Source organism: Sturnira hondurensis, unplaced genomic scaffold (assembly GCF_014824575.4).
Source record: "Sturnira hondurensis isolate 20B ecotype Veracruz unplaced genomic scaffold, ASM1482457v3 Scaffold0019216, whole genome shotgun sequence".
Taxonomy (NCBI): domain Eukaryota; kingdom Metazoa; phylum Chordata; class Mammalia; order Chiroptera; family Phyllostomidae; genus Sturnira; species Sturnira hondurensis.
This window is the reverse complement of record NW_028091847.1, coordinates 2,125,567-2,142,345: the sequence shown is the minus strand read 5'-3', so window position 1 is coordinate 2,142,345 and position 16,779 is coordinate 2,125,567. Positions and strand designations below refer to the sequence as shown.

At 53.6% G+C, this 16,779-nt stretch overlaps 1 protein-coding gene across 2 annotated transcripts; it reads left to right on the top strand.

The window, feature by feature from the left end:
* Nucleotides 1-628: 628 nt before the first annotated feature.
* Nucleotides 629-16,559, top strand: DVL3 (dishevelled segment polarity protein 3). Of its 2 annotated transcripts, none has more exons than XM_037027668.1 (15): nt 629-1,063; nt 6,209-6,278; nt 6,950-7,071; nt 7,179-7,288; nt 7,465-7,597; nt 7,766-7,859; nt 8,058-8,127; nt 8,757-8,896; nt 9,084-9,160; nt 9,274-9,341; nt 9,496-9,645; nt 10,237-10,368; nt 10,542-10,709; nt 13,928-14,143; nt 14,253-16,559. In XM_037027668.1, the coding sequence occupies exons 1-15, from the start codon at nt 903-905 to the stop codon at nt 14,687-14,689; spliced, it is 2,148 nt and encodes a 715-aa protein (XP_036883563.1). In that variant the 5' UTR covers nt 629-902; the 3' UTR covers nt 14,690-16,559. The 2 variants fall into 2 exon arrangements, with proteins under 2 accessions (XP_036883563.1, XP_036883562.1); XM_037027667.1 differs by having other exon boundaries at nt 7,462-7,597.
* The last annotated feature ends 220 nt before the right edge of the window (nt 16,560-16,779 follow it).

The following is a 16,779-nucleotide window of genomic DNA, read 5'->3' as shown; positions in this document are numbered from 1 at the left end:
AAAAGCGAAGGTGTGAGAAAGTCTGTTAGGAACCGATTATACCCAGTTCTGGTTTGAGACTTACTGTCCCAGTCATAAGCCCCATCATTCATGCACTCATTCTGCAGTCAGTCCATTTGTTAAACCACGGCTTTGCGCCTAGGTACTGAGGTTGTGAGAAAGAATCGACACTAGAGCCTGTTCTGTCCTCAAGGAGTTCCATTTGGTAGACTCAATGACAGCAGCTATGTTTCTTAACAGATCCTAAAGGGCACGTCGAGGTTACTGTCGCCCAGTGATACATGTCAGAACCGCCACCCACCAACCTCCGGGGACCAAAGCGACCTCTGCATTACACCCCTCCCCGCTACAGAGGAGCAGCGGATCCCCGGTGGGTCCTGAGCCTGGGCCTTGAAGAGTCCACCAACACGGCCATCCTGGAGACATCGGCCCTTCACTCTCTGGGGACCTCGGCGACCGCTGCCAAGCTCCCCGCGGGCCTGGAACCCGAACGCAGGACCCGGCAAGCGCCGCGGGGCGGGTGGGCCGAGTGTCCGCGGGGCCCGGCTGAGGGCCCGGCCATCTGCTGCGCGGCCAGCGCGGCTCCGCGGCGGCCTGGGGGGCGGGGCCGCGCCGGGGCGGGGCCGCGCCGGGGCCGGAGGAGGGGAGCGGGCCGGGCCGCAGCCCAGACCCTGGAGGGCCACGGCCACCGGAAGAGTTGCCGTCGCTAGCCGATCTAGCAGAGTGGGGAGCGGAAGCGGCGGCCGCGGCGGCGGTAGGCGGCGCTGGGACCCGGGAGCGGCCGGAGAACAAGGGAGCTGGCGCCGTGGCTGGCCGCGGAGCTGGGCTGAGCCACTGGGCCGCGCCGAGCGCCGCCGCCGCCCCAGAGGCCCGGCCCGGCCACCGGGCCAGAGGCCGGAGCCATGGGCGAGACCAAGATCATCTACCACCTGGATGGGCAGGAGACGCCGTACCTGGTGAAGCTGCCCCTGCCCGCCGAGCGCGTCACCTTGGCGGACTTTAAGGGCGTTCTGCAGCGACCCAGCTATAAGTTCTTCTTCAAGTCTATGGACGACGATTTCGGGTGAGGATGGCCCCCACCTCGCCTCTGGGAGACCCCGGCCCCTCCGGCTTCTAGCGGCCCCTCGGCCAATTTGCATTCCCCTTGGCACACTGGCTTCTAGCCCTACTCTGGATCCTAGGGGGCGACTCGGCCATTGGGCTCCCCTTGGTTTTTTTCAGATGCCGAAGTTCTAGCCTCTCTAGGGACTCCCCTTTCTCTCTTGTGGGTACTTTGCCCCCGCCCCCTCCAGTTTAGGGGGACGTCTAACTCCACAAGAGCAATCAGAGTACCAGCCCAGGAAGCCCCCTTACCTCTCAGAGACCAGCGGCCCACACCGACAGACACACACCCCCGCCCTCCACCCAGTTCCAGCGCGGAGACCCTCACCCTCCTGCCCAAGGAGCCACCTTTTAACACAGACTTGGGGTGTTTGGCACTCGGCCTTCTCCTTCTCCATCTTTTCAGCTCCACAACTCCGAGCCATATTTGGAGTACCGGGCATCTCAGGGCTGTGCTGTGGGACTTTGAACTGAGGGGAGGGGGAAGCTAAGGGTGCTCCGGCGCCAGACTGTATGCTAAGGCCTGCAGACCTCATGTTTATTTAGCCGCTCCCCCTTTTCTTGTGCGCTGTGTGGGATGTTGTCAAAGGAGCAGAGTACCTGACCCCTAAAGAGGAGTCCCCACTTGCCCAGGTGCTGACTTCCTCTCGGAATTGGAGCCTTTTTCTTCCAGATGGTGGCCTTGAAAAGGGCCTCAGAGCCTGAATGGGAGGATATGGAAGAGTGTCTTTGGTGTTCATCTTCCCCTCCTGGCCGGGTCTTCTCCACCTAGCTGTGGAGCCTTGGACAGGCAGAGTTTGGGAGCAAGGACTTCCCCTTTAAGAAGGGATGGAATGTTGGAACCGAAAGGTTCTGTAGCAGCTGGCTTGGGAGGGGGAGCCTGGCCATCCCCTCACCCGCCCCAACCAACTCCTAGGGGACTGGGGGAGGAGGAGGCCCCCACACTAACTGGGCGCTGGGCCTGGAGGCCTGTGGGGAAGGCCTTCCCTCTCCCTCCAGGCCTGAAGGCAGCCTCTCTGGCCCTAGCCTGAGGCCTGCACTACTCTCTGGAGCCAAGGCTGAGTGAGGGAAGACAGTCTTCGCTCCCCAGTGTTCATCAGTCTGGCTTCTCTCCCATGACCCCAGCTCTCCTGACTCTGGGAAGCAAGCGGCTTCTCTCTCCTCTGCCTGGCATGTTTTGCTGTCACCTTTCCCCCTGGAACTCAGGGTTTGATGAGCTCATAAGAGAGCTCTTCTAACTCCTCCCGTTTCTGTTGTTATACGTACCCTGGGGTGCGGGGGTTGGGGGGGTGGGACAGTGGGGAGCTCCTGGTGTATAATCATTGTGTAGCCTTGGTCCAGAGACAGACAGCCCTGATTGGAAGAATCTGAGGAGGCATGAATCCATCTGCAGGTGGTGGGGGCGGGTGGGGGGGGCGTGCGGTGGTGGTAAGGGAGGAACAGAGTTAGGAGAAAATGAGATACTTACCTCAGGGTGTGGGCTTGGGGCAAGTCAGCTAGAGTGCAGTGCCCTGGGGCCACCCTGGGACCACCCTGGAGCTGGCTGCCACTCTCCCCGGGCTGCTGTCAAGCCAGGCCTAACTGTAGTCACAGGAGGGCCCCCATCACATCCCCTCACTGTTGACTTAATATTGTTCTTTAAATTCACTGTCAGTCCACTCACTCTTTCTTAGCTTGACCAAATCAATAATATGAAATCATCCATCTGATTTTCTATTTATATTTCTTTCTGTGATATGTTAAAAATAAATACTAACTATTGAATTAAACCATGTTCATTCAGACAACTCCTAAACACATCTTGCATACATCACCGGTACTTGAAACGTCCTTTACAAAATATCAGAGTAGGCCATTTTAACAGGGTTAAGAACAATGCTAAAAATGAAGTGGAGGAGATTGGTTTTGTTTCTATCCCCAGAAGGATTAATGAGCAGACCTGGTAGGGTTATCACAGAGGACTAATAGCGGAGGAGTAGAGGAACGTGTATGTGTGTGTTTATATATTTATTTTAAAAAGTCTTTTTACGGTGCTTCTTACAGTGTACCAGGCACCGATCTAAGTGCTTTTCCCTCTTAACAACCCTATAAAGCAGTTAGTAATATGCCCAGTTTACAGATGAGGAAACTAGAGCACAGGAACCTGAAGTAACTTACCCAAGCTCACAGAGCCTGGCCAGTCAGTAGCAGAGCTTGATTCAACATCAGGAATCTGGCTCCAAAGTCGAAGGCCGGAATCACACAGCTGTAGGTATTATGATTATCCCCATTTTACAGATGCATCGTCTCTGAGGGAGATGATGAGCCTTGACAAACTGTAGAGGGATAGGGCTGCCACTTATCCCAGCCCTGTGAGGGGAGGGTCAGGCAGAGGCCAGTGACCCCTGCTGACACATGGGAAAGTGGGTCAGGGAGGAAGGGTGCTGTTTCTTCATTCTCCGTAGGCTCACCCTCTTTGGTACTGGCTTGTGAGGCCTGAGGACTTCCCACCTCCCATCTGGTCTCCAGAAGTGTTTGTCACGCTTGGGGTAGGCCCTACCCTCTTAAATTATTTGGGAAACGGAAGGAGAATAAGCTTGTTTAGCACAAAGAAGATAGTGGATAGAAGAACAAGGTACCCGTTGCTAGAGTGGCCTTGAGCTATGGGAGGGCAGACCATGGGAAGTGGGGCCACTGATTATGCTGCTCCCTGCTCCATGTCACACAGTGTCCTGTCTCTGGGCCTTCTGCCTGGAGCACACTTCTTCCCCTGGCCTCTCCATGTCCAAATTCTCCTGTTGTCTGAGTTGAGCTTTTAAAGTTATGGTACTTTATTCTATTTTTCTATACCTTGCTCCTAGCCAGGACCTGCTACCTAAGTTACACTCAGCAGATGTCTGTCCAGTGAACACCTCTGCTGGTCTCACCACTCTAACCACTTCCCACACACAGTATGCTTATGTGAACTGTCCACTGGACGGTAACCTCTGAGAACCAGGCAGGTTCTGAAGCTTCCTGAGGTTCATACAATGGCAAGCACAGGACTTAAAACTCACTGGACTCTCAGCAAAGGCTTTTTAATTGCATGAACAATGAATGACAAGCAGATTTGTTTGGTCCCTGCCCTTACAAATGTACACCTAGTTAGAAAGGGAGTATGGATCCTGCTAAAAATTGGCAAAGTTAGAAACTATCTTTTACTGTATGCCTGGACCATGCCAGGCATGTACACATCCCATTTACCAGTGTGAGACAAAGGCTTGGGGAAGTTAAACTTCTCTAAGGTGGGAGAGCTAATGAGTAGCAGAACTGGAATTCGAACCCATATTTGACTGACTCCATTTGGGGGTGTACATGTGTGAGTACAATGGAACTTTGAGCCATTTAGCTCCACTGTGGGGGGTAGGGGCCTGTCTGAGGTCCCCCAAGACTGCCAAAGATCAGCTGATCATAGTGAGTCAGCAAAGCCTTGGCGACCTGTCAGTGACCCCCAGAAAGAGAGGAAACATCTGTGGCTGGAGCTGTGTGGTGGGGCCTGCTAGGGGATGGGGTTGTGGGGACTCGGCAGCAGTTTCCCACCATAGGGAGACCCTCTGTAAAGCAGGTCTCAGAGTCCCTGCCATGTGGCCCACATACCCTTTTCCTTTGAGCCACAACTCCCAGAGGGGGCTGCACGTTTTAGGGTTCCCCACGGCCAGACTGGCTGGTAGGTCTGAGCTACCTCCCTCTCTGTCCCTTCTTTCCAGCCTGCTCTGTCTCCAGGCTTTCTGCCACAATGGCCCTGAGCAGGATGATTTGAGCTGCTTTCTCAGGGGGGGCTGGAAGTGGTGGAAGATCCAGAGCTGAATGGGAGGGAGGAGGGTAGGCTCGGCCTTCGAACTTGGCTGTGAGTCCAAGAATGTGAGCATCACAAGGAGCCAAGCATGTTCCCAGCTCCAGGCAGAAGCTCTTCAAGAGAGAGCCTACTGGGCTTTCCAGCCTCCTTGCTGTCTTCCCTGTCTACTCACAACTCCAGTCATGTGTCTTCCTCTTACCCCTAATCATGTCTTTCCAGCTCTGTACTCCTGGGTGTTTGATGCAGTCTTGGGGTCTTCCATCTGTTCCTGTTTCTTTCATTGGCCCCAGACTGTAGTCATGGTCTGACTCCTCGCCTCACTGCAGGCCTGTGCCTTCGTCCCACCCCTCTGACCCACATCACTGTCTTCTCCACCTCACCCTCCACAGACCCATGTCACCTCTGTCACTGTGCAGGAAAGAATGTGAAATACCATGGAAAGAGTATGGGTTTGGGAGTCAAAAAAGCTTGGGGTTGAGTCCCAGCTCCAACATCTTCTAGCTCTGTGACTTTGAACAGGTTACTGAATGTTTCTCAGTTCTTTATTCATAAAATGGGGATCATATTGTCCATACAGTGGGGCTCATGGATGATTATATAGTATAACTGTAAGAAGATAAGATGGTATAATTGGTGGAAATGAAGGCTTTGAAGTCAGGCTGACGAGGATTCAAATTCCAGAGCTTCGTTCATTACTGGTATGAATTTCTGAACCTACTGAGCCTTAACTTCCCCACCTGTATCTCTCTTATAGCATTGCTACATTAAATGAAAAGATATAAGTAAAGTGTTCATTTACTGTGTGACCCATAGTACATGTTCAGTAAATGAGGACAATTGTTACTATTATCATAATGGCAGTGGAGGATGTTCCATAAATGCCTTCTCCCCTTTCTTTCCTAATTTCTTTAAATTCCTCATCCATACTTCCTGGAAGAATGTCAGGATTCCCACTGAGAAGGGAAGGACAGTAATGAGGGTCAGAGGGAAAGAAAAAGTCCCGCCCATGAGAGCCTCATTGGGGATGAGTAAAGCGCTCTTAAGATTCTAGGGAGTGGCTGTACTCATGGGGGACAGTGATTTGTCAGGAGTAATTTGCAGTCACCTGATCACTGAGAGCATACCCCAGGAAGGCAGCTGGGTCACCCCGATCCCTGCTCCCAGGGGTTGGGCTGGACAGGCTTGAGCTGGGGGTTTGATTCCCAGTTTAGGTAGAGTCCCTGAGAGTTGGGGTTATAAAGATGCCTCCATTTCTACCCCAGAAAGCTCACGACACTCCCTCTTTCCCCGCAGAGTGGTGAAGGAGGAGATCTCGGATGACAATGCCAAGCTGCCCTGCTTCAATGGCCGGGTGGTGTCCTGGGTAAGGATCCTTCCTCAACCCTCCCTCCACTCACATTCATATAGTGGGCTGGATGGAGGAAAGCCATCGCTAAGATTATAGCTCATGGTTTTATGCTTCAATATCTGAATCTATCCAAGATTCTATAGCCTTAGTGAAAAGTATGGGAGTGGGTCCTGGCTGGTGTGGCTCAATGGTTGGAGGGTTGGCCTGCAGACCAAAGAGTCCCAGGTTCCAGTCCCAGTCAGAAAACATGCCTGGGTTGTGGGCCAGGTCTCCAGTAGGGGGCGCAGGAGAAGCAAACACACATTGATGTTTCTCCCTTCCCCTCTCTCTAAAAATAAATAAATCTTTAATTTTCAAAAAAGTATTGGGGTGGTGTGAAGGGGGGAAGGCAGATAAAGAAACATACATTATAGACAAAATTGTCCCCTATGACCTCAGGTTCCCCTCTGTCACCTGCTGACCTCTGCCTTGGACCCTTGTTCTCTGCCGCCATTCCACCCTATCAGCAGCCCATACTTCCCTGCCACCCTACAACCTGGCAGTGGGTCTGCTGTCCTTGCATGGCCCTGTCTCTTCTCCCTCCATGGGTTCTCCTCCTTCTCTCTTCATTCCCTGCCAGAAGCCAACTATCATACTTCTCCCAGGTGCCCCGGTGCCATATTACCTACCCTCTCCCTCCCCTTCAGCTGGTGTCCGCTGAGGGCTCACACCCAGAGCCAGCGCCCTTCTGTGCTGATAACCCATCTGAGCTGCCGCCACCCATGGAGCGTACAGGAGGCATTGGGGACTCCAGGCCCCCCTCCTTCCAGTGAGTATGACCTGAGATTGGGGGAGGGCCATGTCAGCTCAGCCCAGGGCTGGGGGAGGGAGCCCCCAGCCTGCCCACTCTCCCACCAAGTCCTCTCTTCCCTGCAGCCCTCATGCTGGAGGGGGCAGCCAGGAGAATCTGGACAATGACACAGAGACAGACTCCTTGGTGTCTGCCCAGAGGGAAAGGCCACGCCGGAGGGATGGCCCAGAGCACAGTGCGTCTACACCTTTCCCACCCCCATACCCTCCCCACAGCTTCTCCTCAACTGCCCACCTCTTTGCCCAACTTCTTGAGCACTGGCCCCAGGGTAGCTCCTGGCCTGTGCCTTTCTCCTCCCTCCCCTGCTGCATTGCATACCATGAATCCAGCTGCCTCCATCCCCTGCAGCAGCCCGGCTAAATGGAACTGCAAAGGGAGAGAGGCGGCGAGAGCCAGGGGGTTATGACAGCTCATCCACCCTCATGAGCAGTGAGTTGGAGACCACCAGCTTCTTTGATTCGGAGGAGGACGACTCCACCAGCAGGTGGGGCTTTGGTTTCATGGGTACTGTGGGGCAGGTGAGCCCTAAGGAACCCTGAACCCTGAGGATACTGGGAGGGAGGTGGCTTTGTGCTGGGGACCCGGACCCTGCAGTGCCTCTTATGGGGCAGGGCTAGGCCAGCCTGGTGGGGAACGACTGTGGGCCCTGCAGGTTCAGCAGCTCTACAGAGCAGAGCAGTGCCTCACGCCTGATGAGAAGACATAAGCGGCGACGGCGGAAGCAGAAGGTTTCCCGGATCGAGCGGGTATGGGACCTGGGGTGCTAGGGCTGGGTGGGACAGGGCCAGGGCTTGGGCTTCCCTAGATCCCCTCCCCTTGGGTCAGTCAGTGTTTAGAACCTTAGAAGGGAGTTGGTGCTGTGGGCTGGCCTTGTGGGGGAGCTAGCGGGGAGCTGTGTGTTCCTGTCACCCCTGCTTGCTGCTCAGAGTCTCTGTCTATTTCAGTCCTCATCCTTCAGCAGCATCACGGACTCCACCATGTCACTCAACATCATCACTGTGACTCTCAACATGGGTGAGTCTGGTGAAACAGCACTCCTAAGTACCTACTGTGTGCCAGATATTGAGTGGACCCAAGGAGTTTAAAGAGGCCCAAGATATATTCCCTGCCCTCAAGGAGTTCTCTTTCATAAATATAAACTGATTATTTCAGTATCTCATGATCACAACTCTTATAGAGAGAAGCACAGAGAGCTATGGAAGCAGAGAAAGGCATCAGGGAAGGCTTCCTGGAGGAAGTGATTTGTGATTCCTTTCCCCTTTCCATTTTTCATCCATTGCATCCTTACTGTCTGATTTCTGCCCTAAGTACATTTTTTTAGTAGATGGCTGGCTGTAGTGAAAAAAGCCCCAACTTTATTTGGAATTTAAATCTGAGTTTGAATACTGGTTTTGCCACTTAATGGCTTGGAGAAGTCACTCAAACTCTCTAAGCTCAGTTGTCTACTCTATAAAATGGGACTGAGAATCCATGCCTCACATCCAATAAGGATTAAACAAAAGCCTGTTTGAGCATGCCGAACACAGTGCCTGATTCCAGTTCAATAAATGCTAGTTTCTGTCCCTTTCCACTCTCTCTAATAAGGGGCTCAGAATTTGGGTAGGAACCTCTCTCCCCACTCAAGGTCTTATTACTTCCTGTAGAAAAGTATAACTTCTTGGGCATCTCCATTGTGGGCCAAAGCAATGAGCGCGGTGATGGAGGGATCTACATTGGCTCTATCATGAAGGGCGGGGCCGTGGCTGCTGATGGACGCATCGAGCCAGGAGATATGCTGTTACAGGTACCATTGTCAACCGTGGCTGGTGGTGTGGATAAGGAGTTGGGGAGATGTTCCTTCTGTGCCCTCACATTCTTCCTACCCTATTCAGAGGCCCCTTCTTGGTACGGGAAGACCCCCTGATCCACCAAGCTCCCCTAACCCCTGCCCCTGCACAGTTGCTTATCCCACTCCTGCTCCTCTTTCCCAGGTAAACGAGATCAACTTTGAGAACATGAGTAATGATGACGCGGTCCGGGTACTGCGGGAGATTGTGCACAAACCGGGGTATGGATGGGATGGGGTATTACAGAGGTGGGGCTGGCATTCTGGCTCACAGGCGAGGGGTTTCGTCTGGCCTCCCCACAACCCGCCCTCACTAGGGACACCCTTGTTTTCAGGCCCATCACCCTGACTGTAGCCAAGTGCTGGGACCCAAGTCCACGTGGTTGCTTCACACTGCCCAGGAGTAAGTGGATGGGGGACTCAGCCCTAAACTGGTTCCTGGCATATGTGAGCCCTGTCTCTCCTGCCTTCTCTGTTGCCCTGAACCCTCACACCTACCCTGCTGACCCAGCACCGGGCAGGGTGGGCAGCCCCAAATCTCTTATCCTCCCTCATAGGCGAGCCCATCCGGCCCATCGACCCTGCGGCCTGGGTCTCCCACACTGCGGCCATGACTGGCACCTTCCCTGCCTATGGCATGAGCCCCTCCCTGAGCACCATCACCTCCACCAGCTCCTCCATCACCAGCTCCATCCCTGACACAGAGCGTGAGTGTCCAGCCCTGTCCCCTGGTCCCAGCAGACAGGCCCAGGTGAGAGGGATTGATGAAGGCCCATGTGGAAACTCTTGCTTGAAAGTCAGAGGGGGCCAGAGAGGGGACTCAGCTCATTTCAACTGCCTCACACTGCACCTTCCCTCGGTGGATACCTGATCCTCACTGAACAGTGTTTGCTTCTGAAACAGTAGTGAGCACCCAGTGGGCCTCAGTTTCCTCTTATAAATGGGACTGATGATGTGCACTTTGCCAGGTTCCTGGGGGTTTAATGTGGTGATATAAGTGATGCATTGGTCACAGTGTGTGCCATAAACTAAGCATGCAATGACTGTCATTTTCATTATAACACACACTTTGCATTATATTAAGCACCTTTATTTACATTATTTAACTCTCATCAAACATTTCTGTCAAATAGATGTTACAGTCCCTATTTTTACAGAAAGGGAAACTGAGTGTCCAAGAAGTAGGTAACTTGCCCAACACTGGTCCCTATTATTAGGTGATAGAGCTGGGGTGCAAACCCCTGTCTGCCTAACTCCACAGCCCCTTTCTGCCTCACCATCTTCCCTCCCACCCCCAGGCCTAGACGACTTCCACCTGTCCATCCACAGTGACATGGCCGCCATTGTGAAAGCCATGGCCTCCCCTGAATCAGGCCTGGAGGTCCGAGACCGCATGTGGCTCAAGATCACTATCCCCAATGCGTTCATCGGTGAGAGGTCCCCATGGTGGGATGAAGGAGGGGGTTGGCAGTGAGGGAGCAGGACAGACTGGCGGCCCAAGAACTCCCTTGGGCTGGAACCAGGCCCAACCTCATGGCCTCTGTGAGGCCAGATGAGCCCCAGTCAGCTGGGCTTCCCAGTCAAATGGTGGCCTTGCCCCCAGGCTCAGATGTGGTAGACTGGCTGTACCACAACGTGGAAGGCTTCACCGACCGGCGAGAGGCCCGCAAGTATGCCAGCAACCTGCTGAAAGCCGGCTTCATCCGCCACACGGTCAACAAGATCACCTTCTCTGAGCAGTGCTACTACATCTTCGGCGACCTTTGCGGCAGTATGTGCCTTCCTACCTCCTTGCCCTGTCTCCTGGCTGGGAGTGGGGTGGTGCCCAGGGATGTGGCAGCAAACACCAGAGAACGAAGAGGAGGGAAGAGCAGAGCTTGGGTCCTAGGAGAAGGCCTAAGCATCTTGTGGTGGAAGCTGAGCCCAGTTCAGTTTCTTCACCTGCCTGTGTCTCCCTGGAAGGGCTGGCATTTCCTAAGTGCTTGTTCTATGCCTGGCACCATGCCAGTTTTTTTTGAAGCATTATCTCACTCTATCACTCAGTCCTCACAACCTCTTCTCACCCTCGGGGAGATGGATTACTTTTTCTGTTTTCAGATAAGGAAACTGAGACATGTAGAAGTTATATAGCCCATCCCCGGTCTCATAGCTGGAAGCAGAGGGGCTAGACCGTGGTTCCAGGGCTGACTAGTGTGGGATTTTACAGAAACATTGTCTCAGTAAAGCTAGAGTTCCTGCCCTTGGCCCCTGCGCAGCCTCCCAGCATCAAACTGGTTCGGTCAGAGCAGGACCTAGGACTGGCCTGAGGCCCTAGGTCCACAGCTTTCTCAGCCCCCTGTTGGGGGGCTCTGCCTCAAGATAGAGCTGGTGAAGCTACCAGGGCCAAATTGTAGAGGACTCTGTTAGAAGTTGAGAAGTACTGAGAAGTTGGACTTGATCCTTAAAGAACTCAGAGCCAGTGAGGGTCATTAAGCAACAGAGGTCTACATGGAACCCCACCCCGCTTCTCTTTCTGAACCTAAGGACAGCCCTCAGGAAGGGGAGTCTTCAAAACAGGACAGCTGAAACCCTCCCCCAGCAGCCACCTTGGCCTGAGGGGACCTTCTCTCAGTCCTGTGGCACTGGCTGAAGTCCAAAAACTAACTCTTACAATGCTTCAGATTAGATTCTAGGGACTAGAAAGGCTCTTTTGCAGAGCACAGGTCCTGGCAGAAGGTGGGTCCCTGGCCCTCAGCAGCTCCAGTGTGGTCCTATGGAGTAGTGACAGATGCACACAGTTTTGGAGTTAAATAGTTCCAAGTTCAAATTCTAGCTCCACCCTTACCGGGTTAACAGGAGTGAGTGACACAGCTTCTTGGTGCCTTAATCTGTTGATCTGTAAAGTGGAGGTAATAGAATCTAACTTAGAGAGCTGTTTTGAGGACAATACAATGTATATAATGCTTTTAGCATCATCTTTGGCCCACAGCAAGTGCCCTAAAAAAGTTGTGCATTATTCATATATCTAATTGATTCTAAGATGAACTCTTTTTTTCACATTTCAGTATCTTTGAAATTGAGTGCATCTTACGATCAGTGGTTTCTTAGGCTAAGTCAGATGTGGTTATTGTCATCCTTAGCCCTGCTCCCAAATTTCCAGGGACACATAAAGCTTTACGGAGTAGCTGTGGCTTTTGCTCAAGAGACATTGTTCCATCCCTGGGGCCTCCTGGATCTTTTACCCATGGACCAAGGCCATCAGAGGCCCAGCTCAGGGAGATGCTCACAGAACAGGCCTTTTCCTTCTCTCAAGCTGAGGTCCCCTAAGCTGGGAGTGTGGCAGGTTCAAAGGGAAGAGCTGAGGACCTGCATAGCCCCAGGAGCAGAGTCACTCCCCTTGGGACAACAGCCTGGAGGCTGAGATAGTCATCAGATCTTTGAGCATGAGCCAAGGCAGGACCCTGCTTCCCACCACCACCACCCTCCATGCTAGCTGCTGGCCTTGACAAGTTCATGGCTTGGCTGGCAGGCTTTACTGGGTGCTTTATCCCCTCAGAGCCCCCTCTCCTTGTCTCTTCTCTGGAAGGTTGGGCTGGCTTACTTAAGGGCTTGGAACAAAGGGCTCAGTCTGTATCTGGCAGCTGGCCCCTACAGCAGTTGCAGCTCTCTCAGAGCTCTGGGACCTGGTATAGATGGGGTGTGAGCAACGGGTGTTCTGGACAGGTCTTTGGTCCTAGTGGCCCCTAATACTCCCTCCTAGACAGTTCCAGCATTGGTAGGGGCATCCTTACCCTTCACGGGCGGTACACAATTAACCAGGGGAGGCAGAGTCATGAAAGAAGTGATGTAATACAGTGAAACAAATGCCGTGAAGCCGCAAGCCTGGTTGGGAATGGGGTGAAGAGCACAGGGGAGGCACCTAAGTTATTCTCTTTCTGGGCCCTCCCCGCCCCAGTGGCACCAGAAAACTGATTCAGGCTGGTTGCCTTATACATGGGAAGGCTCTGAAAGACCCTATGTTCATTCCGGCTTTTAATGGGTATATTTTTTAGTGTTAGGTGAGAGGCGAGGGCAAAATTTCACCTAAATTTCCCCAAACTGGTTATTAATAATGAGGTTATTAATAACCTCATTTGGAAATGTAAATAAGTAAGCAACTTTTAGATTCTGTTCTGGCTAGTGTTTGGGTTGACCTCAGGCTGATCATTTAACTGCACTTAGCTCATTTGGGAAAAAATGTTCCTAACACCTTCTTCATCAGGTGTTGGTAACATTTGCATGAGGTAGAGTGCTTTGTACTGTGCCTAATGAATTGCAGGTATGCAGTGCCTGGTGGTGGTCTGGTATTTCAGCGTGCCACATTCCCCTACCCTTTACCTGCAAAGTCAGGTGGCAAGCACAAGGCCCGAGGCCGAATTCAGCCCTCAATCTTGTTTTGTGCTGCCTGGCACCTTGTTTTTACCCCTGGGCAGAGCCAAGCTCCTTGCCCCTAGTTAAGGAGTAGTTACATTTACACAGTCCTAAAGTTACATTCAACCCTTGGAAGGCAACCTCAAGGCTGATGTGGCCCCGGATGAAAATGGGTTTGACACCCCTGAAATAGAGGATTAGAGGAGGAAATTGCCAAATGAGTTTTGCCCCTTCCAGTCAACTGAGGAAGGGGGAGTCACTGAGGAAGGCTTGGCAGAAGATTTCCATGGGATTTAGAGTTCGGGGTCAGTACTTGGCATTAAAGCCCCAAAGTGGTGACTGGGGGCCTCCCAGAGAAGGGTTTCCCTGGGGCCGTGTCTGCAGGGGCTCCCTCTCTACCATTTCTGCTGGATGGCGGAGGGAGTCTGAAGGAGTCAGAGATCTCTGGCCTGTGCCTCCTCCCATTCTGATGGGAAACTACCACTGCTGTCGCTGTCATTTCAAATGCACCCACCTAACCTAAGCTGGGACCTCTCCTGACATTAAGCCACGGGGCTCAGGGGAGAGTCCCAACATCCGGCCCTCTCCTGCCCTCCACAGACATGGCCAACCTGTCCCTCCACGATCACGATGGCTCCAGCGGAGCCTCTGACCAGGACACACTGGCTCCTTTGCCGCACCCGGGGGCCGCCCCTTGGCCCATGGCTTTCCCTTACCAGTACCCACCACCCCCGCACCCCTACAATCCGCACCCAGGCTTTCCAGAGCTGGGCTACAGCTACGGCGGGGGCAGCGCCAGCAGTCAGCACAGTGAAGGTAAGGTGGAGGGGGGACCACAGGCAAGGTCCAGGCTTCTTCCGCAAGTTTTTGATTCTTCCTCGAGTTTTTGAGCATCCCTCACACCGTCCCTGCCTGTCCCCAACAGGCAGCCGGAGCAGTGGCTCCAACCGTAGCGGCAGCGACCGGAGGAAGGAGAAGGACCCGAAGGCCGGGGACTCGAAGTCAGGCGGAAGCGGCAGCGAGTCGGACCACACCACCCGGAGCAGCCTGCGGGGGCCACGCGAGCGGGCACCCAGCGAGCGCTCAGGGCCTGCCGCCAGCGAGCACAGCCACCGCAGCCACCACTCACTGGCCAGCAGCCTGCGCAGCCATCACACGCACCCGAGCTATGGCCCCCCTGGCGTGCCCCCTCTCTACGGCCCCCCCATGTTGATGATGCCCCCACCGCCCGCGGCCATGGGACCCCCGGGAGCCCCTCCAGGCCGTGACCTGGCCTCGGTGCCCCCCGAACTGACCGCCAGCAGACAGTCCTTCCGCATGGCCATGGGAAACCCCAGTGAGTTCTTTGTGGATGTGATGTGAGCAGGGCCCCTTCCCCACTTCCTCCCACCCCTAACCTGGCTGGCTGCGTCCCTCTCTACAGACGTCCAGTCTTTTTTACTTTGTCTGGTACTTAAAAGGGAAATAAACGGAACTAAATCTAGGTGCGCTAACTGCTCGCTGGGCTCAGCGACGGCAGGGTGCCCATCGCTGCTGCAGCCCCTAACCTGCCACCAGCCCCAGCTTGTTCCTCTGCGCACTAACCGCTGCACAGGACTTCCCAGGATCCTTTGCGTCCCTGGGACCTGACTTGCTGACGCTGCTTTGTACTCCATTCACTTGTGCATATGCTTAAGGAACAGGCCCCGGGCGTGCCCTTGAGGACCTGCTCAGCCACTTATCCCCACCTTTTTTCCCACCTCAGTTCCCTTTCACCATTCTTTGGGCTACACCATCCCACTGTTAACCTCATCTCCTCAAGCATGTGTGCCAGTCTCTCGACTTTCACCCACAATACTAACACATACACACAAAATTGCTTCATCTGCCCCTCCTAATTGTCCTTTGCCTGCTGCTTGCACCCTACAGCTGTGGTCGCCTTTAGTGACTATTCATGCTCTCCCTGCCTGTGCTGAGCCCTTACCAGAAGCACAGTGGGAGCCTTAGTTGCCTGATCTGCTAGTGGCTTCCAGGAAGCATCTCTGCTCTACCCCAACCCACCTCCTACACCCCACCCTCCGCCCCACCACCACCACCACCCATTGCCTGAAGTTGTATGCTGGTTCCTTCAGACCCCTAACCCTACTAACCAGCAGGCTTATCTCACCTCTGGGCCTGAAACGTTTCTTTTCTTTCTTTTTTCCTCCCCCAATTTCCCTTGGGCCTGGAGCAGCCAAGAATTTCGGGCTGTTTGACTTTCTGTGAACCCCAAACGAGGGGAGGCCCAGCCACCGAGGAGACCAGAAACCCTGCTTCAGAAGCCCCTCAGGGCTTCCCAAGGATATTTAGCCCCCACACCCACACTTGAGCATGTTGAATCACTAGGCTTCTGGGGAAGGTCTCAGCCTCTTGCCCATATATGAGAGAGACTGCTCACCTTTCCAGAGTGTGTTCAGGCTATCTCTCTTTCACACACAAGCATGCACACACACACACACACACACACACACACACACACACACACACAAAGGTGCCTATGCAAATCCACTTAAGCCTCAGGGCTGGTCCCTGCCCAGAGGGCTGGCCCCTCTCTCCCAATCTCCCAGGCTGTGGGGCTGGTCCCCTGACTTACCTCTGCCCTTTCACCCCTTCCTCATAGCTCTCAGGCCTCCGCAACAGGTCCCCATCATCTTCCTCCCTGGATAGGGCCCATAAGCCGGGCTCAGCAGAAGACTCCCCGGACAACTGACAGGCTGTTTTCACCTGCCCCCTGCCACACACACGCTTTCCTGCTTTCACAGTCACCACGATGCCCAGAGCATGGTTGGGCAGGGGGACTTCTGGGACTTCAGATAGAGTACCAGGCTTTTCTTATTCAACCTTATTTTCTAGTTTAAACAAATCATGACTTTCTCTTTAAGCCTCTGCTATAAATTCTCTGGTTCACTGAGGCTTCCATGTTCTCAGAACTGGAAGAGTGAGATGTGCTAAGTTCCAGGCTTTGGGGCAAACCAGCGTGGGGGCATTTTGGCATTCATTCATTTAACAAATACTTTCTGGGGGTTTTGTTAAGTGATGGCTGTGTTGGAATTTTGACTCAGTCTTGCCTGCCTTCTGGCGGCTCTGGTTTGCTCCCAATCCCAATCATGGCTTCCTCTAGCCACCGCTACAGGGCTGCCTCCTGTATTTCTCTTTCTTCTCAGATTCTGCCGTATGACTTTCTTGAGAATTCTTCCACTGTTGCTCATGCCTTCAGTGTTGGTGCTCCCAGTGTTCTATCTTCTGTCCATTTCTCTTCCCTATTTACTCCCCAGGTGGTGTCATCCATCTGAGTGTCCTCAACTGACTATGATATGCTGGTGATTCTCAAATATGTATCTCCATCCCGAATAGCCCTCCAGTCCTTAGATCTGCGTTTTTATTACCCACTGGACATGTCCATGGACATGTATATATGGACTCAATTCATCCCC

Bases quoted from the DNA above. Each gene is read 5' to 3' on its own strand.
- DVL3 (XM_037027667.1), top strand. From the start codon at position 903: ATGGGCGAGACCAAGATCATCTACCACCTGGATGGGCAGGAGACGCCG. The intron at 7,598-7,765 runs GTGGGGCTTTGG...TGGGCCCTGCAG, and splicing joins GAGGACGACTCCACCAGCAG to GTTCAGCAGCTCTACAGAGC. The intron at 10,710-13,927 runs GTATGTGCCTTC...TGCCCTCCACAG, and splicing joins CTTCGGCGACCTTTGCGGCA to ACATGGCCAACCTGTCCCTC.